General features: G+C 38.4%; 3 protein-coding genes across 3 annotated transcripts; all 3 read right to left on the bottom strand.

Annotated features, from left to right (window-relative positions):
- Positions 1 to 1,169: 1,169 nt before the first annotated feature.
- LOC121944655 (putative peptidyl-tRNA hydrolase) lies at positions 1,170 to 6,627 on the bottom strand. The gene is given in 7 exon segments (XM_042488519.2): positions 1,170 to 2,113; positions 2,116 to 2,311; positions 2,993 to 3,038; positions 3,339 to 3,363; positions 3,366 to 3,437; positions 4,122 to 4,338; positions 6,143 to 6,627. Coding segments are annotated over 7 exon segments (816 nt in total). The 5' UTR covers positions 6,338 to 6,627; the 3' UTR covers positions 1,170 to 2,048.
- A 1,018-nt stretch (positions 6,628 to 7,645) lies between these two features.
- Positions 7,646 to 10,681, bottom strand: LOC121966793 (natterin-3-like). Its single transcript, XM_042516858.2, has 3 exons — positions 10,657 to 10,681; positions 9,696 to 9,810; positions 7,646 to 8,814 (listed from the first exon to the last, which is right to left on the bottom strand). Exons 2-3 carry the CDS (start codon positions 9,808 to 9,810, stop codon positions 7,724 to 7,726), a joined length of 1,206 nt encoding a protein of 401 aa, XP_042372792.2. The 5' UTR covers positions 10,657 to 10,681; the 3' UTR covers positions 7,646 to 7,723.
- A 3,856-nt stretch (positions 10,682 to 14,537) lies between these two features.
- On the bottom strand, positions 14,538 to 17,541 carry LOC121963650 (natterin-3-like). The gene is made up of 3 exons (XM_088076294.1): positions 17,489 to 17,541; positions 16,861 to 16,954; positions 14,538 to 15,731 (listed from the first exon to the last, which is right to left on the bottom strand). The coding sequence occupies exons 2-3, from the start codon at positions 16,952 to 16,954 to the stop codon at positions 14,644 to 14,646; spliced, it is 1,182 nt and encodes a 393-aa protein (XP_087932420.1). The 5' UTR covers positions 17,489 to 17,541; the 3' UTR covers positions 14,538 to 14,643.
- Between the last annotated feature and the right edge of the window lie 5,418 nt (positions 17,542 to 22,959).

Here is a 22,959-nt window from a genome sequence, read left to right as displayed (position 1 = left end):
TCGCTCGGGAGTCCATTTACTCAAAATGCCAACACACAGATACACAAATGAGACCAGACGCTGTTGTTTTGGTCATTTTCTTTTATGTCGGCACCAAATCATCATCATTTATTCACATGCCAAAGAAATAGTGATGCAGAATAAAATACAACCACAATACGAGAAAAGAAACATGTGAACGGGACACCTCAATTAAGCCACCTCAAGCTTTTGGGAGGGAGCCGTAACAACTAAAATATAGCATCAAAAACAAACAAAAAAAGAAAGAAAAACACTACAGTCAAACAAGACAAAAGATCCCAGATCTCGTTCGTCCAAAATAAACGCGAGCACACGGTTTCAGACACGGGTTAGCCTGCTGAGTACAGATGATAGACTGCATTCCTGCTGCCAGTGAACACACCGCTGCAGTACACAAGTGTCTGCCTCTCTTGTGTGTGTGTGTGTGTGTGTGTGTTTTGTTGGTGTGTCTGTGTGATGTCACGGACAGGCTGGAGAACAGGTAAACACAGCAGCAGGAACAGAGGTCTGTGAAAGCGTTACAGTGTTTTCTCCTCATTACACATCTCTGACTGATTCAGTCTTTCTTTTTAATTCAGTGTAGACTAACTTGGAAAACATTTTTATGAGTTGCTGCTTAGGAGGAGATGGGCGGTGGTGGTGTTGGCGTCATTGAATCTCCCCGGTTAAGAAGCTAAAATCAGCTCTTTCAGCTGGGTGTTGTGTTCCCATCAATACCAAACAGAACCAGAGGTGACAAAAACCCGTGTCTGCTGCAGAGTAATTTGACCAATTGTATATATCCCATTGCATCAAAAAGCCAGCACACACTCTTCAACATGCCAAACAGCGTTGGAGAAACACTGATTTGAGATGTATTAACTGGTTCAGTGTATTAACTGGTTTTAATTAACCGGTCTGTTTTTTATTGGAGAGAAAGAGACTATGTGGCTAATTCAGCTCCCAGTAAAAACTTCCTGAACAATGAAAACTGAAGGAATTTTAACTGGGAGCAATTTGAGCTGGTTGCGATCTGCTACAAATGTAGAAATGCATGCATACCTCTATATTTTAACCGTACTTATTTTATTTTCAATTTTAAGTTTTATAGATAACTGATCATTTATCGTAAATCATTTTGTATTTGGAAAAAAAACCCTCCACAAGGCTGCACAGGCAGCTTGATTTGTTCTTTTAATCAAAATAAATGTATCTACATTTTAAATCTGCCTCCTCAAGTGCTTCAAAATACATGCAGTGACATACAACCATGGGATTAATGTATCAGAAAATCACAAACCTTATCAAAACTGTCATATATTGTGATGTTTAATATCCTTAATCTTTTGAAACCTGAGAAAAAAAGGCATTGAGCAACTTTAAAAGAAATGAACCAAAAAATAGCATGAAATTGGCAAAAAAACACAAGAAAATTTCCTGAAAATAAGCGACAAAAAGTAAATAAAAATATAAAACATCAAGAAATGACCAGAAAAACTCAAATAAATAGTGAAGAAATATATATTTTATATATATTATAGAGTTAATTTTCTGTCTCAAGTTATTTTTCTTGTCCTTTTACTTTTTGTTTTTTTGCAATTTGCAGGACACTTCTTGCCAAGTTGCTCATCGCATTTTTTTCTGCATCTTTTCAAAAGAAATCATAATCATTTGCCTGAAGGTCTTAAATGCTTGTGAAAGGCATCTGGATGCAGCACAAGAATATTTATACAGATTTCAGAGGGTTAATAGATTCTAGGCTCCACACCAAAAACACATCACTTGTTCTGCGTTTGGACGAATGTTGCACCACATTTTACTGAAATCTGATCACAGGTTTTTCAGGTGTCAGTGTCGTTCATGATGAGCTCCTCAGTCGAAGTAACAAACACAGAATCAGCTGCAGCTCTGCTTTTAGAGGAGTTTAACTCAGTGTTTCTTTTCAACTTTTCTGCCGTTTTTTGTGGAGTTATAATGGGAACGGAGTCATTCTGAGTCACTGTCACAGAGAATAAACAGTCTGAGTGAAGGTTTTGGGTCTCTGAGTTTCAGGTCTGAGGAGGAGCAGAGCTGTCAGCAGGAGGAGCGGAGCGCTCCGCCTCCGTCTGCTGTGCTTGTCTGCCCCTGCTGGTGACGAGGAGTCCTGTTGGGAGTCTTGCTGAGAGAGCTCGGAGAGAAGGAGGTCCACACTCCGGACCAGAACAGAGTCCAGGACCTTCTTCTCCTCCGAGGTGAACCGGTCCAGGACGTAACCCACCACCTGGGCTCTGTCTGTTGGCCGGCCGATCCCGACCCGAAGTCTGCGCATCACCTGCAGGAGAGACAACGGGACATGAGACAACGGGACATGAGACAGCTTACACACACACACACACACACACACACACACAGTCACGTGATCTACCGTCTCTCTGCTCGGCGTTCACACACATTAACACATTTCCACGACTTTGAGGCCAACTTTAAGGACCATACATCCTCAGAAACAACCAGAAATACTCATCAGTTCTTTTTCATAACCAAATAACAGTTTTTAATATTATTATTGAAAAAAGATAATGACTTCAGAACAAGATTAGAACTGTATTCATAGATGCATTTATATGATTATATATAATATGTTTTTAGCACTGGGGAGGGACTTATGTTTGATTTTACTTCTGATTTTTAGGAAACCTGCTGTGGGTTTGAAAGGCATGTTTTAAAACTTTTGGCAATATATATATATATATATATATATATATATATATATATATATATATATATATATATATATATATTTTGCAGATTTTAGAGAAAACATTTGGCCACTTTTTCTAGCCATTTTTTCCTTTAATTTTTGGGTTTGGATGGTACGCTTTCTTAAACAAACTTGTTTAAAAAAGTCTTTTTATTTCTTTTTATTGGGAGGCGTTTTCTTTCTTTTAATATATTCTTTTAATAAATTAAAAAAAAAAAGTTGCAGGGTTGTTAGTCCTGCTGTGTCACTTACGTCAGTGTGAAGACAGTCGAAACAGGAGCGGACTCCATTATGACCTCTGTGAACAACAAGAACGTCAGGTCAAACTTAATTTGACACTTTTTCATAACATATTAAATTAAGTCTCCCACAGTTCCCTAATTTGAGGGATTGAGATATCACATTCATGAGAGTGAGAGGGACGCAAGGTCAGAGTGAACTTGACATTTGTCCACCAAAATCTAATCACCTCATCGTTGAGTCACAGAGGACAAATTTGCAGAAACTACCTTCAGGTCTTCTGGGAGATATTTAAAGGAATTCTCTCGAGGCCTTTTTCCAGATAACTTTGAAACTGCTGTTTCAAGCCACAACCGACCTGGCACTTCCTCCGTGTTTGAGGCGATTCTCCCGAACGGTTTGTCCAGGTCATCGTGGACCAGCAGGATGTCTTCAGGCTTGATGCCGTGTTTACTTGCTACAGGAGGACACAAACTTTAGATTCAGATTCATTTCATTTATTGTCCTGAAAAAGGGACTCTCACTCTGCAGGGTTCTGACACACAGCAACACGACAGCAAACACGCAGCAGCGCAACCACGAGAAATAATATCATTTAATACAATGATACTAAAAATTAAATAAAAGAGAGACGATGCTTCTCCGTCTCTCATCCCTCAACTATTGTAAATATCAAAAATTACTGTGCAGGAATTACGCTTATTATTGATACATTTCATTCTTAGTTTCATACAATATACAGTTTTCCAAAACTTTTCCAGGCCTGGAAATGTCTATTTGCAAATTCCGTGATTTTTTTTCCTGACAGCGTAAACCCTCTTATATTTATTGTTTGTTGTTTATTTCCAAAGACCACTTTGGAAATTAGTGTTTTAGTTAAGCTTTTAAATGTGACCCTCTGCGATTTTATGTCATGACACTCCTTTGAGTTCTTGTGTTTTTAAATTTCTAAAAAAAAAAAAGAAAAAAAGAATTAATTAATAAAATAATAAAATAATAAAAAAAAAAAAAAAAAAAAATTACTAAAATGAAAAGCTGAGTTTGTTCCTGCTCACCTCAGTTCATAAAGAAAAATTCATAAACCCAAAACTTCTCAAATATTGCCTCACAGTGTCGACGCGCAGAGAGGCGGTGACCTCACCTGCTTTGGCCACCGACACCCCGCAGACGTTCATCAGCAGCCCGGGACGGAGCAGCACCACATGCGCGTCCTGCACCTCTGACACGATGACCTCACGGACACGTGCTTGTCGCCGCCAACGGTCAGCCACGCCGAGCCGGGCGGCGAGTGCACCAAGCACCGCCATGCCGACGCAGTGTCTGGAACCCTCCATCCCCGGGTTACCCAGCCCCACCACCTGACACACACACACACACACACACACACACACACACACACACACACGTGCAAAAATAAATACACAATTTTGCAACATTAATGGTATTTTCAAGATTGTTTTATTTATTTACATATTTAGCTCCCCCAATTTCACTGTTTTAATTTTGTTTTTCATTTTCTTTAATCTTTTCATTAACCACACTCTTTTAACGTGTTTTTTTTTGTTTTTTACATTTTGCTTATTTTAAATGCCTGTAAAGCAAAATGATGTTGCAATATAAACTAAGTGCCTTTACATTTTTCTTACTGTCAACAAAAGCCATGAAAATACAAATAAATAAATAAATGTATTCAGCTAACATGTAGTGTGTGTGTGTGCATCCAAAGCCTCGTCTGTGCCACACAGCTTAGCTGAAGTTTAATCACATGATTGAGCCACATTCAAATACACTAAAGGACAATGGGACAAAGATTATTGCTTCAACGCTATTTCTTCAATCCTCCTTAAACCAGCTGAGGAGGCCGACATAAACACACAGATATACGGCCGCAGCCTCGCACTGATGGTACTGATCCGCTGGCAGCTCTGTACACAGAAACACTGTTGACTGCATTGTGTTAGAGTCTATGGCTGCAGACACTGCAAACATTGTGCTCTGCCTCTACACAGACACACATACACACACACACACACACACACACACACAGAGCTTTTATTTATTTCACACGAACTTGACTCTTTAAAAAGGCGAGGAGAAATTTACACAATGGAGGTCAAATGTCAAAGTGCATTAAAAATGAAAAATATTGATTAATAGAAAACACATATGCTGCATGATTATCCCTCTGGTGCCACAATGCAAATTAATTATTATTATTATTATTCCTTTTTTTAAGGGTCACGTATAGCATATAGCTTATTAACATACTTTTAGTCTCTTTCTTGTAATTTAATTTTCTATACTTTAATTTCTTCTTTGTTTTATATAGCTTGTTCTGGAGCTGCATAGATTTTGTAGTTATATTGTTTGTATGTAACTTATGTTCCCCGTCTTGGCCAGGTCAGTGAAGAATTTTTTTTTTTCTGTTTAACTTCTTGATTTCTGATTGATTAGTGATTGAACTGCAATTAGTAACATGGTAAAAAATGTTTCACAAATTGAAAATAATTAAAAAAAAAAAAAAAACAACTAGGAAAAAATAATGTGTTACAAAAATATGACAATTTTTAAACACGTTTTTTTTTCAAATTTCTTGCCATTTATTGGGGTCATTTATTCTTTCGTAGCTCATTGCCTCTCCTTCCCATGTTTTTTTTTAAAGAAATCAAGCCCATTTGGTTTTCAAAGAGTTAAATAAAGTTTTTCAAATAATTTCAATTGGTATTATTCACTTGTTTATTTTTTGGACTATATCAAACCATTTTTTAAGAAAAAATTAGGTAAAATGTCACTAAACTACACACCAAGGTAACCTTGCCTCTTACTAACCACACGGCTGAAGCAGTACGGATCAACATTTCACTCACATGCAGCACATAATGCAGCACTTAATTTGGATAAAACTCATCCCGAATTACTAAATGGTTTAGATGGATACAGAAAATGTATTCAAACATATATTATGGGGTGGACACGTTGTTATATCAGCTAAATCGCATTTATTGGCAGATTTTTATAAGGTGTTTGGTTAGATTTACCAGTCCTATCAGATTGATCGGCGATTATCGTTTGAGTAAACCCATGTTAGTCAAAGCTGAGCAGCTATTCGTGCAGCTACAGTGTAGTGGACACAATGTTCATGATGTTTGGTGAAACACTTACCAGCCTTCGTCGGCCCTGTGTGTGTATCTCTGCTTCAGAGCCCATCGCTGGTGTGAAAGGCCCACTCAGCAAAACTCTGTTTATGACTCTCGTCAAAAGACGTTGCATTGTGACAAAGTTCACCAGCTTCTTTAAAAAGAGCGACAGAAAACGACAAAATCTACTCAAAACGGTCACTTCTTTTAATCGGCTCATAAATAATTACTGTCTGCACTGTAAATAAGTCAAATTTCAGACATTTTCACGACATTTTATCCTGATGACGCAACATTTTCTATAAGAATACCCTGTACGTTCACTGTGTCATTTGGCTGATTTCTCAATAAGGTTTGGCACACATAAAAATATATATATTTTTAGCAGTAATTATGCGAATTAAACTTTAACTTATTACCAAGGTGATACAATAAACTCCTCAGACTAAAGCCTTTCTCATCGAATTTATATTACAAATATATAAATGTGTAATATGAGTATTATCAGCTTACTATACCTTGTTGGCTTACTCGGGAGAGCGCAACACCAACAGAACAACAGCAAAACACGTTAAAAACGCCGGTGAAGTTAACACATTACAGCTAATGGAAGAATTAATGCAGATTTATAAATGTTTTCAGATGTCATGTGAAGTTACAGTCGCTGGTCGACATGTTCTGACATCACAGCAGTCAGCGAGTGAAACAAAGACAACAGCAGCAAACAGCCGTTTCTCCTCTGCGAGGCTGCAGCGCCACCCTGCAAGCTGATGGGAAATGCACGTTATTACTCAGAAAAGCTACATACATTCTTAAATAAATCAAATCTGTACTCCACATTGAATGTATTAATTTAATTTAATTTATATATAATTTTATTACCATTTATTTGTCATTTTATTGCACTATTTTTAGTTTGGATTTGTGTCAAGCTTTGTTATTAACCCCTGGCGTTGCATGTTTGTATGGTTATTCGTTTATTATTATTTTTGTCCCTTTTTTACATCGAATGTGTGCCTTTTATTTATTTATTTATTTATTGTTTTCTTGCAAAACAAGTTTAATTTTATAAAAAAGATATGCCTTTCACAACCTTTGAGCCCTGCGATTTCTTTTCTTCAATAAAGGCAAAAAGCTATTTGGTAGTAAATGTTCCACAAATTGCAAGACAATAAATGGGTTTGGAAAATGATTTTAAAAATCCAGGGGAAAATCTCAAGGGAAAAAGAAAAAGAGCAAGGGATAAACTATATTTAATATGATCCTAATTACTTATTAAAAGTGATATTTCAAAATTATTATTTTCAGCATTTTCCAGGTCTTTTCCTTTTCTTTTTCCCCTTTTCTTTTTCTCTTTTCTTTTCTAGTTTGCTATTTTTCAGGTAATTTTCTTGTACTATTCATTAATTTCTTGCTAATTTTTCTGCCGTTCCCCCTTTCGTTCCTCATTGCTTTAACCTCATGTTTTTGAAAAAATTCAAGCTACTATTTCATGTTTCAAAGGGTTAAAGGAAGACAAAAAAAAAAAGAAATTTTCAATTGTTTTATTTTTATTCGGTAACATTTTAAGTTTTCATTTCGAACTGTAAGTCCACACGTCTGATCCTCAGTGTTGAGCCGGGGAGCAGGGAACAGCGTCAGTCACCGGCTGACATCTCTCCACGATGGCGTTGATCTCGCCGACGGTCACGCCATCGTAGATGCCGGTGATGTATGTCCAGTGGGTGTCTCCGTTGTGATTGGTCCTGGACAGCCTGCCGGTGAAGGGGATGTCGGCCGTCATCTTCCTGCCGTCCATCCTCACGGCGCAGGAGTGGTTGGGAGGGACCAGCAGCTCCACGGAGACGGCGTGGCTGATGGACTCCGTCATGCTGGTTCCCTCGGAGAAGGTCACCGTCTGCTCCTTGGTGAAGTCCACGGTCCCCGGGCTGAGGACGGGCACTTTGGCCTTCATGGTTGAGATGGAGCCGTTGCGGGTCTCTCTTCCGATGTCCCAGGTCTTCTCCACTGTACTCGTCTTCTCCAGTCTCACCGTCTTCTCCACGCTCTTGCACTCCAGGTTGGTGACTTTGGCGAGCTGCAGCGCCTCCGGAGGATGTTGGAACAGCTCCATCTCGTCAATGAGGTACTCCACGTGCGAGATGTGCTGGCTGTAGCTGTCTCGGTTGATGGCGAGGACCTGGTAGTCCTTGTACCAGTACTCATCACCCTCCCAGGGCAGGAAAAAGGCCTCGTGTCGGGTGACCACTTTGCCAAGACCGTACTTGTTTTTGCCCACGTAGATGTCGGAGTTGGGGCAGGTTTTGATGGCGTAACCAGGGACGGACCCGTACGAATCTTCAACCCACTGCAGGAACTCAAAGTGGTCCACGTTGACCAGCACTTCAAACTTTGAAGACGCGTACTCCCTGTCGGCGTACGGGTACTGGCAGAAGCTCCCTTTGCTGGGAGTGTAGAAGCCGGCCTCGCAGTTGACTTTGCACACGTAGTCGGTGCGTTCGGTGTAGCCGTTGAAGATGGCGACGGCGCCGTTTGGGAGCGAGCCGTTCCACTTCATCCACTTGAGATTGGTGTGTTCGCCAAACATGGGGAGGGAGTGCGAAGTCGTCTCGGTTTCTGGGGTGTCTCTGGTTTGAGGAGGTTTGGTGACTTCTCGGGAGGGGACGACATCTTGCAGCGAGGGGTTAAGCCAGGGTTCTGGAAAACAAAGAAACTGATGCTAGATTTTGGTCTAAAATATTTTCGGATAAAGTTCATAGACTCTGAACATTTAGAGCAGAGATACTCAACATGTTTTGATATGGGACCATTTTTGTAAAATGACAGGAGGCCATGGGCCAGGATTTTGGGACATTTCTAAGGTTTTCGGAAATTTCTAAAATTTTAGAGTATTTCGAGGGCTTTAGGATTTTTCTAGGATGTTTATACGATTTCGGATTTCAGATTTAAGGACATTTCTTGGACTTTGAGACATTTTGAGGATTTCAGGACATTTCCAGGATTTTGGACATTAGGGACCACTGTCGGGGTGCATGGGAACCTCCACTGGCACTTTTTTTAATGCTATTTTAATGCTGTTTTATGCACGCTGGCACTTTATGTTTGATAATTATGTGTATTCATCCTTATTTTCTGATAACTAAAAGGTCCAGATGTTCGGGAGGTTTTTTACCTTGAGTGATCTCCATAGATACATCTCTCTCATGATATAAAGATATAAACGGCTCATTCTAAGGTTACAAAAACACGACAGTAGTTATTTTCAGCTGATTATAAAGAAAACAGACTTTTTATATTCCATTTCTGCCAAAATACCTCCCTAAATCCTACACATGGGACCTTTAATGACCTCTTATAGATGTGTAGTGTGAATTTTCAGTGATGCACACAACTAACAGGGAATTCAAGATATGCAACATATAAATGAAATCAAGCACATTTTGAGCCAAAGTATTACGTTTTGGTCAGACATGAACAAGATTCGGACAATGCTAACTGCCATGAGAAGATATATTTTTTTGTGAAATATATTTGAATACTTTCTACCAAAGTAAGTGTAGTATTGTGATGTGACTCACTGCTGGGTTGCTGCTGCCCGTCCTGCAGCTGGGAGACGTAGAGCAGCGGGTCAGACTGCAGCGCCGGGCTGCAGAGCTGCAGCATCACCAACACAACAGCGACACGCCGCCTCATCTGGACACACGGGACAAAACACAACAACCACGTCAGCGTCAGAAAGCAAAACTCATCAAATGTATCAACAGTAAAGGCTGAAGGGGGTTATGTCCTTTCATGAAGCTGACTGACATTTTTTTCCCCATAAACCAGTAACAACATTACAGAAAGCAAGAGCCAAGTTTAGCTCCTCTGAAACAAAATAAACTGCATGTCTTTCGTTAAGCATTTTTAAAATTAATTTATTTTTAGTTTGAAATGAAAAATGTTAGTAAAACTGACACAAGCTGCTGGAAATTTTGGGTGTAAGTTGGATTTAAAATCTTTGAGTTTATGGTTTTATTAGCATGGAAAACACCTTTTAATGGTGAAAATAAAATAAGTTTCATATCCAGCAATCTGCATTTTTATCTGAGAGGTATCCTCCAATTCTTCATAAAGTTTGGCCTCAGTTTTTCCAGGAATATGGAACAAATTGCCCCCAAAATAAGGGAAATTTGTGAAAGAAAAACATGTTTTTTAGATTATTTTCAATTTATAAATACTGTTATACAGATCGTGCAAAGAGTAAATGTCCTCATATACAGCTGTGTATTGTACAGATGTATAATTCAGGCAGCTGTATTATAAATTGGATGCCCCTTTATGTAGCATTTCATTAAGAAATTATTACTGGATTTGTTTTTTTCAAAAAAAAAAAAAAAAACAAAACAAAAAAAGGTTTTAAATGATTTCAGATTTAAATATTTTATAAACATGTATTGTTGATTTGGTTTATCAGTTTCATTCACTGAAGGAAAAATAAATCAGTGAAACGATGCAGAATTTTGTAAATTCATGGAGATATAGAGAAGCAGTTTTTACCTCGACAGGTTCCTCCTGCAGTGACGCTGCCTGCAGCGTGTGCAGTTTTAAAACCTCCCTGCAGACTTATTACCCGCAATAAACCGCAGCGAGCTGCAGCAGCCTCTCGCCCGTTGACCCGGCGTTTCCTCCACTGCTGCTCACTTTGATGGGTCAGTGGTGACGGAAAGACACTGGTGCATTTTAAAATCTTTTAATTCTTTTGATCATTTTGGCTGTGTTCATGCATATGGCGTACATTTTGGCAATACTGTGTATTTGAGTGTAATCAGTGAGTTTGCAGCTCAGCTCCTACAATAAGTCTAAAATACACTGTGGAAACTAAATAGTTACATTCAGACTGTTCAGGTCAATAAATGCTCCATTGAAACCCATTCAAACTGACATTTTTGATCCCACAGCCATCAGAGCAGGAAAACTTTCTGGGTGTCATTTTGGGCTTTTGACTTGGAATTTGTCATTTTGACTATTTTCTACCATTAATATATATAATATACAGTATATGATATAATTTTTTACCATATTTGGCATATGGAGAAAATAACCTTCAATGCCCAAATTTTCATGCTTCCAGATAATTTAGAGGGATATTTTTTCTTTTCTGTCCTCTGAGGCTCATAATCAATACCCCAATGTCAAAAATCTTTTGGTTTGTGATCTTAATCCCACATAAGTGAACACTGGAGAGGCAATGCACATAACAACGCACTTCTTTGATTTAATTATGTGTCTTATAAAGTTTGTTTTGGTCTTTTTTATTGTTTTGTGTCTTTGTGGGTTTTTATCCATTTTTGTAGTAATTGTCTCTCTTTGAAGCTTCTTTGTATCTTTTTGTCTCCTTGTGGTGTCTTTGTGTCTTTTTGTAGTTATTTGGTCTCTGATACCATTAAATGTCTTATTGAGATTATTTTGTTTCTTTTCGTTTTGTGTTGTATCTTTTTGTCGTGATTTGTGACTTTGCAGTTCATTTGTATATCTGTGATTGTTTTTGTAGTCATTTTGTGTCTCTTTGCTGTCCCTTGTTGTCTTCTTTGGTTGTTTTGTGTATTTTGTAGTCATCTGAGTGTATTTCCAGTTGATTTTGTTGCTCTGTGATCTTTGTGTGCGTGCCTCCTAAGTGGTAATTTCATATCTCTTTTGGTGTTTTTGCATCTCTTTGTGGCAGATTTAACCATTTTTGTAGTTCATTGTATCTCTGTGATCTTTTTGTGTTTCTTTGTCATTTTGTCTTCTTTAGTTGTTTTGCATCTCTTTGTTGTTGTTATGCATCTTTTTGTGTTTTTTTGTGGGTCTCTTCCTGGTCCGTATGTGTTAATTTGACATGTGACATTTGCAATTTGCACCTGAAGACCAGGGGGGCCCCTGACACTTCGGGCCCCTGGGCCTATGCTGGTTTGTTCAGTAATCAATCCACAAAGCTGAGTTGGCATTTTTAATTAATTTATTAATTTTTGATCGTCTGTTGTCTTTGTTTCCTGCAGAGCCAGAATCAGCCACAGAAGCTTAGCGAAGGTCTCATCCTGCTGCTCTGATCTGGTTTGTCCTTGGCCAGCAAACATCTCCCTGCAGCTCTTTCCAGTGTGTAAAGAGAGGATTCATGCTGATAATGATAAGGATTTTTTTATCGATCTGTGCTACGAAAACAGCGCTCCTCCCTCCTGCTGTGAATTTACTCTTTGATTGCGCTGTTAAAAGTGCTTCATAAATACATTTGCCTGGATTTAACGTCCCGTATCTGCGGGGCGAAAGGGGATTGCATGATGTCCAAAGTGCTGCGGCGCTCTTTCTCCATTGATGACAAGATACTGTATGTTTAGATAAGCTGCGGCTGCTGATTAGATGCCCTGTAATAGTAGGTCATTGATTAAGAAGGTCCTTGTTACGTAATGTCGCCGGCTGCCAAGATTAAACCAGAGGAGAGGCCGCTCAAACAGACATTGTTCTGCACGCACAGGCCTATCATTGAGAATCGCTGATGTCATGGCCATCTGTGTGCGTCCTTGAAACAGACACTTATTATCTATTTATTTTTTTAAGTCTGAATGAGGACTCTGTGTGAAACAAGGCTGCGTAAAGGTCATTTACATCCACAAAACTGCACTGTCACTGCCTCGTGATTGATGCAATGTGAGAATTTCATGTTTCAGAGGATTTGACCAGCAGTGATTCAGTCTGATTCACAGTTTTTGTTTCTGAACATTATTTTCACACAATATAAGCTGACTGGACACGTGAACCAAGGCAGCAATATCTCAGAAGAAGAGTCTTCATTTAATTTTCAGTGACAAATGAAATACAGACTTGTTTTCAGTTTAGATTTCTTATTTCATAGGAAACCAGCTTTGGAAAGAGTTTTCTGTTGGGTTTCACTTTTTAAATAGTCCTTTCCTAATAGTCCTTCTGTGTATTTTTATCTTTTTGTAGTGATTGTGTCTCTTTGCAGTTTATTTGCATCTTTTTGTGTCTCTTTGTAGTCTTTGTCCTTTTGTCTTGTTTGGTTTGTTTTGAGTCTCTTTGTGGTTGTTTTGTGTATTTTGTATTCATTTGGATATCTTTGCAGTTCATTTCTTTTTGTGATATTTTGTGTCTCTTTATAGTCATAATGTGTGTGTTTTTTAATCTTTTGGACGTTTTGTATCCACAGTGATTTTTTTTGTGCCTCTTTATAATCCTTTTCTGTCTTATTTGGCATCTTTTTGTGGTTTTGAGTCTATTCGTGGTAGTTGAGTATTTTGTAGTCATTTATGTCTCTTTACAGTTCATTTTTATCGGATCATTTTCGTGTCTCCTTGTGATGGTTTTGTGTCTCTTTGTAGTAATTTAGTGTGGTGTTGTAATTGTTTTCTGTCTCTCTGAGGTCCTTTGAGTTTGCGTTTAAGCACCTCAGGTTCCCTCAACTTGAAGTCAAAGGGTTGTTTTGAACATGTTTTTGGTGAGATGCCTTAAATAAGGTCATGGGTTTGGCAAACTTAAACCAAACACTGCACATGTACAAGAGGGTGAAAGCAATATTGGGCCCTTTGGTTTCTAAAAGGTGGCGTGGGAATAACCCTCCCCACAGCCACGCACTTATTCTGTCAAAATGATAGACAAACGAAAGAATCAATCCAAAAATGAAAGTAAAGTGGGAGTCACTGAAAAGGGGGAAGCAAAATAAAAAGCCAAAAGATGACACACTTCAAACACACATTCAAAACAAAACACACAGTAAGCCAACTGAAGGTGTTGACTCTCTGGAGACAAACAACCAACTAGGCAGGAAAAACCTCCCTTTATAACCTCCCAGTCGGCTGATTGCAGCAGCCGAGGAGAACATCTCAGCTGCACCCAATCGCTGCTGATTAGCAGGAAACCTGGGACGTAGATTTTGGATTTCTGTGGATCTCTGACCAAAATAAATGAGACAGCAGCATGTCATCACACCAAACACACTTTTAAATCTTTGTTGTTATGTTGACGTTAAATCATGTGATGGTGTAGGTCATTTGTAGTCTAACATTAGCTTTTTATCGTTGGTGATCACGTTTAGGCTTCAAAACTGTGGTTGTGGAGGGTAGGCTTGTGAAGGTAGGGAAGTATAATGTACTGTATAAAAATTTTTTAAAAACCTGGTGAGGTAAATTACCATAAACTTACAATTGTGCTTGAATAGCTCTGAGTAAATGTACTTTATTGCTCTAAAGTTTGCAGATGTTATGTGTTGTGAATGTTCAACAATAAATGCTGAAATTTCATCAGTTTTATTCAGAACTTCAGTTTTATTGTAAAGAGAAAGTTAAAGGCCCTTTAACTGTCATGGTTTTATTTTTCTGCATGTTCAACATTTAAAGTTGTATTAAAGAAACCAGACGACACAAACATATGTTCTGTTAACCACTCAGTTTGTGCATAGCATTAGTTTTATTGTGACACATAATTTGCTTCCAATATCACAAAATTTCAGAGGTTGTGTAAAAAAAATGTTGCGGTGTATTTTCCATCAGTCTTTCACGGGCACGGCTGGGCGTCAGGCACAGGTTCACAGCGGTCCACCACGGCCCGGACTTCTCCGATCTGGACTCCGTCGTATGTCCCGGAGATGGACGTCCACTGGGTTTCTCCGTTGCGGTAGGTGCGGCTGAGGCGAGCCGTGTAGGGGATGTCGGCTTTGATCTTGCGTCCCTCCATACGGACTCTGCAGGAGTGGTTCGGGGGGACAGTAAGCTCCACGGACACTGAGTGGCTGAGCGACTCCACTACGGTGGTTCCCCTGGAGAACTGCAGAGTCTTCTCGCCGCTCAGCTCGATGCCGCCGGAGCCGATGAGGGGGATTTTAGCTGTGATGAAGCCCATGATGCCCAGCATGGTGCTTCTGCCGATGTTCCAGGTGGTCTCCACCTCCGATGTCTTTGAGATGGTGACCGTCTTTGACACCGTCTGGCACTCATTGTTGGTGACCCCGGAGATGCGCATGGTCTCAGGAGGATACTGGAAGATGGCGACATCATCAATGGCGTACTTGACGTCAGAGATGTGCTGGGTGTAGGCATCCCTGTTGATGGTCAGGACCTGGTAGCTCTTGTACCAATACTCGTCACCTTCCCAAGGCAGGAAGAAGGCTTCAAACTGAGGAACGACCTTCCCCAGTCCGTACTTGTTCTTCCCGACGAAGATGCCGACACCCGGGCAGGTCCTGACTGAATGCTGGGGCACTGAACCGTACGAACCTTCCTTCCACTCCAAGAACTCAAAGTTGTCTCTGTTGGCCAGGATCTCAAACTCGGGGGCGTAGTACTCTCTGTCACCGTAAGGATAGCGGCAGTAGGGACCCAGACTGGGGTTGTAGAAACCGGCCTCACACTTGTACTTGCAGACGTAGTCGGTGCGCTCCGTGTAACCGTTGTAGATTGCAACAGCACCGTTGGGCAAAGAGCCGTCCCAGGTCAACCACTCCAGGTTAACGTTATCACTGAACATGAAGGAGGAGGGTAGATCCTGCTGCTGCTCCAGGTCAGCAGGCGTCAGAGGAGACGACACCACGTTGTTACCAGTCGGTTCAGGCACCAGGCCCTCCAGCTCTGGGTTCAGCAAGGAAGCTGTGTTTAAGAGACAGCATGTTTATTTATTCATGCACTTTTCATCAAATGCAAGCTGTTCTCGTGCATATTTTTCTATGAAAAGTAATGCATTCACTGTCAGTAATCGCTTGTCCTCTTAAGGATAGTGGGGGGGTGGAGCCTTTTCCAGCTGTCGTTGGGCTTGAGGCGGGTACAACCTGGTCAGGTCACCAGACTATCGCATAAGTGACAGAAACCGACAGCCATTCACCCTCACATTCACTCCCACAGCCAGTTTAGAGTCGCCAATTAATCTACATGTCTTTGGAATCTAGGAAGAACCTGAAAACACCCACGCTGACACCAGGAGACCCCCACCCAAGCTCTGAACCAGTGCTACCCACTACACCACCGTGCCGCCTGGTTTCAAGTTGTGTCGTTAAGAAAAATCCAACGTCTCATGCCAGCATCATCTTTACCTAGAATACATGAGAAGATGAAGACCAACGTCAAAATGTCATAATCTTAACATCCACAGTGCGTGAAATTCTAATGTTGTTAGACATTTAAAAAAATTATGTCTATCCTATTTACATTCCAACCAAAATTCAACATCTGTCCAACGTAAGAGTCCAACAGCCTCTGATGCAACATGTTCTCATTCGAGTCGTCACATATTGCCGCTTTGTCAGTGCACTTCTGCATCTACAGATTACGTTTTAAAATGCAAACGGGAGACGGGAGGCTCCCATGAAAGTCTGGGGTTTGTTAATCCATCCACCGGCTCTCCCGCCTGCCCGAAAGGCGCCCTTGCACTCCTTATATTATGTTCTTAAGAGGCAGAATTTCGACCTCACGCTGTCCTGAGGCATTTCATGCAGAGCCGACAGGATGCTTTTATTTAGCTTTGCATTCTTAACACGGAAAGCACTGTCAAAGTGGTGGCACATGACCAGTCTGCTGACAGGAATAAAAGGGTAGCGGTACCATAAATATATGTACGATATGTTGTAAATACCTCCAATATATATATATATATATATATATATATATATATATATATATATATATATATATTCAAGCTGCACAGCAAAGCTGATATCAGTATCTGTTTAAGTCACTATATACATATATATATATATATATTAAAAAAATATGAAATATGAACCTTTTCTGTGCAGTGAGCTCTTCTTCACGATGTCCTGCAGACTGGCTGAGGACAGAGCCAGCAGCGCCGGCAGCAACAGCACTGACAGCTTCATCTGGAGATGAAACACAAAATAATTTTAGTCAAAAATCTTCAAACTAAACGTGGAATACATTCTGCTCAGAGTATTTCACCCCTATAACAAGCTGCAAGTATCTCTGCTTTTGCAATGTTACATGTTGTCTCATACTCTGTTTATTATTATTATTATTATTATTATATAATTGAATTTATATTTAATTTGGATTTAATTTAAATCAGAACTGTATTGATACACAATGGTTCAGTTAGATGCATAGCAGAGCACACATTTAATTATATTATATATATTTTGGATAATTAGAACGTTAACTATAGTAAAGTATTCTCAAATACATCAACAGTCATGGCAAATTCTTCAGGAGACATTTGATAAAGCCTTTACTTGAAACATATTTAAAAATCCAAATTAGAAATATTAAAATACAGAAGAATAACCAGCCAGTTAACACAACGTGACGACTGAAATGTATTGCGACTTGCTCCTGACGATCAATAACCGTCCTGCATCTTATTGACTGAAGGTGAAAAGAGACCGAACAGCACTCACCGTTACAGTCGCTCCCCGCTGAGACCCACGCAGCCCGTCACCTCCCCGTTTATATGTGCTGGTTTATGGCTGAACCATAAAGCACTCTGTGCACTTTCACTCCGTCTGACATTGACCAGTAAAGTGAAAGCGGTGCATTAGGTTTGTGAGCTGCTGTTAGTGTCTAAGACAGGATTCACTGAACTAATTAACAATTTTTTTTATCCTTTTTAGTTTCTTTTCGCTGCAAAAATGTATTAATGGATTTCCAGTACATTTAGTGCATGGACTGAACTTTGGCCAGTTATGAAGATGAGATTTTGGCGATAATTGTCTAATGACAGATATAATAAATTCAGACCTGCACTTTTTGAGTCTGTAACTATTAAACTTACAGACTCAGTTCAATCTCATTTTTATTGTCTAGCACTTTGGATGCTTCATACCAAATACAGCACATAACGCATATTTTTAACTTAACCATTTTAACTGGTCCAATTTGCTAAGTATGGAAGTCAGCTCATTTTTTACCTTTGCACAAGAGGAGAAAAAAAGTGATATAAACAACTCGCGTCCAATTGCAAAACTGTTGTGTCTGTCTAGAACCTTTGAATCATTAGTAAACTATTCTTAAATGGATTTTTGTTTTATTAACCCTTTAAAATATCGGTAAATTGGCTTTTTTTTTTAAAAAAAAAAAATTGGGAGAAGGGAAATGAGCATTTTAAGAAGAAATTAGCCAGAAATGAACAAAAAAACATACCAGAAAATAAGAAAAAAGGAAAGTTATTTACAATTACAACAATTCTGTAAAATAATTAAAAATGCGCCTTTTTTTTGTTAAAGAAATCAAAAGAAATTAGCTCAGGGTTCAAAGTTTTAAATATTTGGTAAAGATGTCTGAATGCAGCACAAGAAAGGTCATGTTGATCCAGATTTTAAAGGGTTAACGCCACACCAATTTGGCTACAGCAGCATTGACTGTGACAGGTCACCTAGTGGAAATAGCATGTATTTCCTCCATATGCCAAATATGGTCAAAATGACCTCATCAGGTGGAAAATAGTCAAAATGACAAATTCAGAGTCAAAAGCCCAGAATGACACCCAGAAATAATACAAGTCCTGTTTTTCTGCTCTGATGGCTGTGGGATCAAAAATGTCAGTTTGAATGGGTTTCAATGGAGCATTTTTGACCTGAACAGTCTGAATGTAACTATTTAGTTTCCACAGTGTATTTAAGACTTATTGTAGGAGCTGAGCTGCAAATTCACTGATTACACAACCAAAATTATCAAAAAAATCAATGATGAAAAACAAGTCAAATGTGCCAAATGGGGTTAAGGAGGCACTCTTGCAAGATGATTTTACAAATGAATATTTTTTTATTATGTAGGTGAGAACTGGTTCTCATGCTTTTTTTACGAGCTAAATCTGGTAAAATTAATACCGCTACACGTTTGAACAGTCAGTATTTTTTGTATGAGACGACAAGTATTCCTTCAAACTTTGGGTCAATATTAAGAGCGTGATGATGGCAGAAAAGAAGAGGTATGCACGGGTGATTAAATCTTTATCGTGGCTGTTTGTGAGGATTTCCCAAAGTTTATTAGATGTTGGGAGGACAGATGGCTTTTGACAAACAGCACAATGATCCACTGAAGGTCACTGATACAGGAGGACACAGCCAACTGATAAGAAACTGTCTTATCAGTTTGTTTTTTTTACTCGTTAATGATCCCGAATCTTATCTGCCACTCATTTCATAATGTGTCGTGAAATCGGACTGAACACAACAGCACGCTTGTGTAAAATGAAGAGAAAAGTGCTTCTTCAGATCTGCCTCTCATCACCTTTATTTTGATAGAGTCGACATATTAAAAAAAAGCCCTTTCAACCCTTTTATATCAGGTCCCAACACCTATCAAACAATGTCTTTATCTAACTATACGGGGTGAGGGGTTATATTGTCTCTCAGCAAAAATAAACACAAATAATAAACAGCATGCAAGTCTGCAAGTGTGAAAAGAGCCGCAGGGTTTGTGATTGTCTGCTAACATGAGGTCTGCAGTGGACTGAGGGAGGATCCGAGTGTCCCGTGAGTGCGTTTCCTCACCTCACACCCTGATCGGCACAGAGGAGCAATGCGCCAAGCTGCTCCAAACTCCTAATCAAGAGTCAGTCCTCGCACCTGCACCACAGGGGGTCTGAATCACCAGGTCAGGAGGAAGGTGTCCCACAAATTTCAAAACATTAGGAAATGGTGTTGAGAAAATTAGAGAATTATTAGAAAATGATCCAAAAAAAAAGAGGGAAAATATTTTTAATTATAACTATTGTTTATTTAAACAACATTTATAGAAAAAAAGTAATACAATTTATAAAATAAAAGGGGAGGATTATTAGAAATTATCAAAAAAAAATCTTTAGAAAACTATATATATTTATTATTATAATTATATAGGCTATTACAAATAATGTTACAGAACAGCAATAGTGAAATATAAACTAAAATTCTTCACTTCCTTTTACAGAAACACAAATATGTAGTGTACAAGTGTATATAGGCTTATGTCAGTTTGCGTGAAAAATCTTAGGTTACATATTGAATACATAATTATATGATTATGATTATATATATGATTGCATAAATATATGATTCTGTTAGTTCATTACTGCTCTGAACTCTGAGCTGCGACAGCGGCAGTCGTGCGGTGAGCAATTAATGATCCCTCACTGCCATCCTCTGGATATCACAGATATTTCAATGAAGACTCAATGGACTATTGAAATAAAATAAAAATATACATTTTAAAAAGTTAATAAAACATATTAATATAGTTTTATTATACTTTTTTTAAAAAATGTTAACTTTGAATAATTTCTGTCTCACTGAAACCAACATTTATTTTGAAACATTATTGGATATACAGTACAAGGAATTAGTTTGTCATCGAGGATCTTGTAGCAGTTTTACACCACTTAATTTTAATTTCTCCGCTGTCATATTTTTGGCCTTCATTGATAGCAGATGACACTGACAGACAGGAATAAAAAGACAGATCATACAACAGCAATTTGTTCTGTTTGCATAAAGATTACAGATTATGTCAGGTTTTACATATTGCTGATAATGACTTAGAGAGCTTTTGCATTCTCATGCATTTGCTGCAAATATGACTCGAATTCAATGATCTCATGTTGTCTCGTGCTGCATTTTGCAAGTTGCAAATTTGGAAGACAGGGACACAGTCACAGGGACATTGTGATTAACCAGAACCCGAACCTTAAAACAAAGAGCTATCGTCTAGAGACGATCTGTCAGCAGCTGAAATTATTCTTCCCACAATAAAAAGGACAAAGATTAGAAGAAACACTGGAAAAACAGACATTTTGATTGAAGTATTATGTGTTTTCAGTTTTTTGTTATTTTTTCACTCACAGAGTGAATTGCAGAAGAAAGAACTGGACAGTGTCTGGAAACTTCAGAGTCTTTAGTGCTCATTTCTTTAACTAGTAATTTTCACAATCTTTCGGAAATTGAAAATGACAAGTCAGGCACACAGCACACACAAATACAAATGCTCCTCTCTCTGTAAAATGTCGGTTAAAGCAAAAAAGAAAGAATAAAATAAAATAAAAATATACATTTTAAAAAGTTAATAGAACATATAAATATAGTTTTATTATAGTTTTTTTTAAATATTAACTTTGAATAATTTCTGTCTCTTTGTCTTCACATTTTGGTTCATTTTCTTGTTAACTTTTTTTGTCGAATGTCTCTTGCCAATCTGCACTTTGAGTTTTTAGCCATGTTTTTGAATGTCTGTGCAAAAGTATACACAAGTCCATCTTCTAGTTGGTGAGATAATTAATTTGGTTCACAGAGGTAGACTGAGCGACTGAATAACAGACAGAAGGACAAACATTGCTGATTGCATGGTGAAAGAGCAACAAATGACAAAAGAAATACAGATGCAACAAAGTTGTTGGTCCCACAGCATTTATCAAAGAAAAAACCCCACAAAAACACACAATGAAGTTCTTTTGAACACTGAAACCAACATTTATTTTGAAACATTATTGGATATACAGTACAAGGAATTAGTTTGTCATCGAGGATCTTGTAGCAGTTTTACACCACTTAATTTTAATTTCTCCGCTGTCATATTTTTGGCCTTCATTGATAGCAGATGACACTGACAGACAGGAATAAAAAGACAGATCATACAACAGCAATTTGTTCTGTTTGCATAAAGATTACAGATTACGTCAGGTTTTACATATTGCTGATAATGACTTAGAGAGCTTTTGCATTCTCATGCATTGGCTGCAAATATGACTCGAATTCAACAGAATTCGAATTCAATGATCTCATGTTGTCTCGTGCTGCATTTTGCAAGTTGCAAATTTGGAAGACAGGGACACAGTCACAGGGACATTGTGATTAACCAGAACCCGAACCTTAAAACAAAGAGCTATCTGTGTGTGCATTAAAAAAAAAACTTAGATTGTTAACTTAGACCTGTGAAAAACAGGAGCAAAAATGAAAGCATGTGTTGCCTTTAAACTTTTGTTCACTGACACATAAATGGTTTCCAGGGGATGAATCCTAAGGACATCAGTTATTTAATGGCCTGTGCTTACATGCACCACCAGCAAGTCACATTTTAAACCAGCTCTGTGATATATTCCTAAAGTTTTGTGCATTAAATTATGTTCCCCTCAGGATGAATACCTTGGATATCTTTTATGATCCTCTGAATTTTCATTGCAGACCACAGATGTATACATTTATATGTTTTATATCAAACAAATATGTTGAAAAGATAAGTTGTTTAATGTTTCAGTTTCAAAGTTATATTATTATTATCATTATTATTATTATTATTTAGATGTATTTATTTATATTCATAATCTTCATCCCCATGAAAACACTGAAGTAGCAGAGGACTTTTTACCATAAAATGACACAGAAAGTCACAAATTGGTCCATAAAAATTTACTAGAAGCAGGAAATTAAGTTTTCACTGATTATTTCAGAGGCTAAGAATTTCATTTTGTTTCCTCTGTCAAGTTTCTGATTCACATAATCCGTGAAATAATAGGCTACATCATTAATGAGAAAAATATGAATGGCATTCTGTAAAATGTGAATGTAGCAGAGATCAGAGCTGCTGAGCTGCTGTCCGACATTTACACACAATGAGACTATAAATAAAAAATAAAAATACTAATACCTAATAAAAAACTGAAGCTTTTCCATATGTGTTACATCAAATGACCTCACCTGATATCCACCCGATGAAAATGAAACCAGCTCAAACAAAAGCAGGCAGCCTGATTCGCCACACCTGTTGATAAAGAAGGTGAACTGGCTTCAAAATTCGATGATCTGATTACCAAAGGCTGTGCCCCAATGCTCTCAGTGTTTTTATTCCTGTTACTTCCTCTGGTTTCTTTGATAAGGTAACATTTCCAATGTTTATTCTA

This window comes from Plectropomus leopardus, chromosome 4 (genome assembly GCF_026936395.1).
Source record: "Plectropomus leopardus strain MGB_pleo_1.0 chromosome 4, ASM2693639v1, whole genome shotgun sequence".
Taxonomy (NCBI): domain Eukaryota; kingdom Metazoa; phylum Chordata; class Actinopteri; order Perciformes; family Serranidae; genus Plectropomus; species Plectropomus leopardus.
Note: the sequence above shows the minus strand (reverse complement) of the source record. Positions and strands in the feature narration are given on the sequence as shown.

Excerpts from the sequence above, each read along its gene's own strand:
- LOC121963650 (XM_088076294.1), bottom strand. The coding sequence starts at position 16,954 with ATGAAGCTGTCAGTGCTGTTGCTGCCGGCGCTGCTGGCTCTGTCCTCA. Across the intron at positions 15,732-16,860 it reads GAGCTCACTGCACAGAAAAG|CTTCCTTGCTGAACCCAGAG; the intron begins GTTCATATTTCA and ends TCTTAAACACAG.
- LOC121966793 (XM_042516858.2), bottom strand. The coding sequence starts at position 9,810 with ATGAGGCGGCGTGTCGCTGTTGTGTTGGTGATGCTGCAGCTCTGCAGC. Across the intron at positions 8,815-9,695 it reads CGGGCAGCAGCAACCCAGCA|AACCCTGGCTTAACCCCTCG; the intron begins GTGAGTCACATC and ends TTTGTTTTCCAG.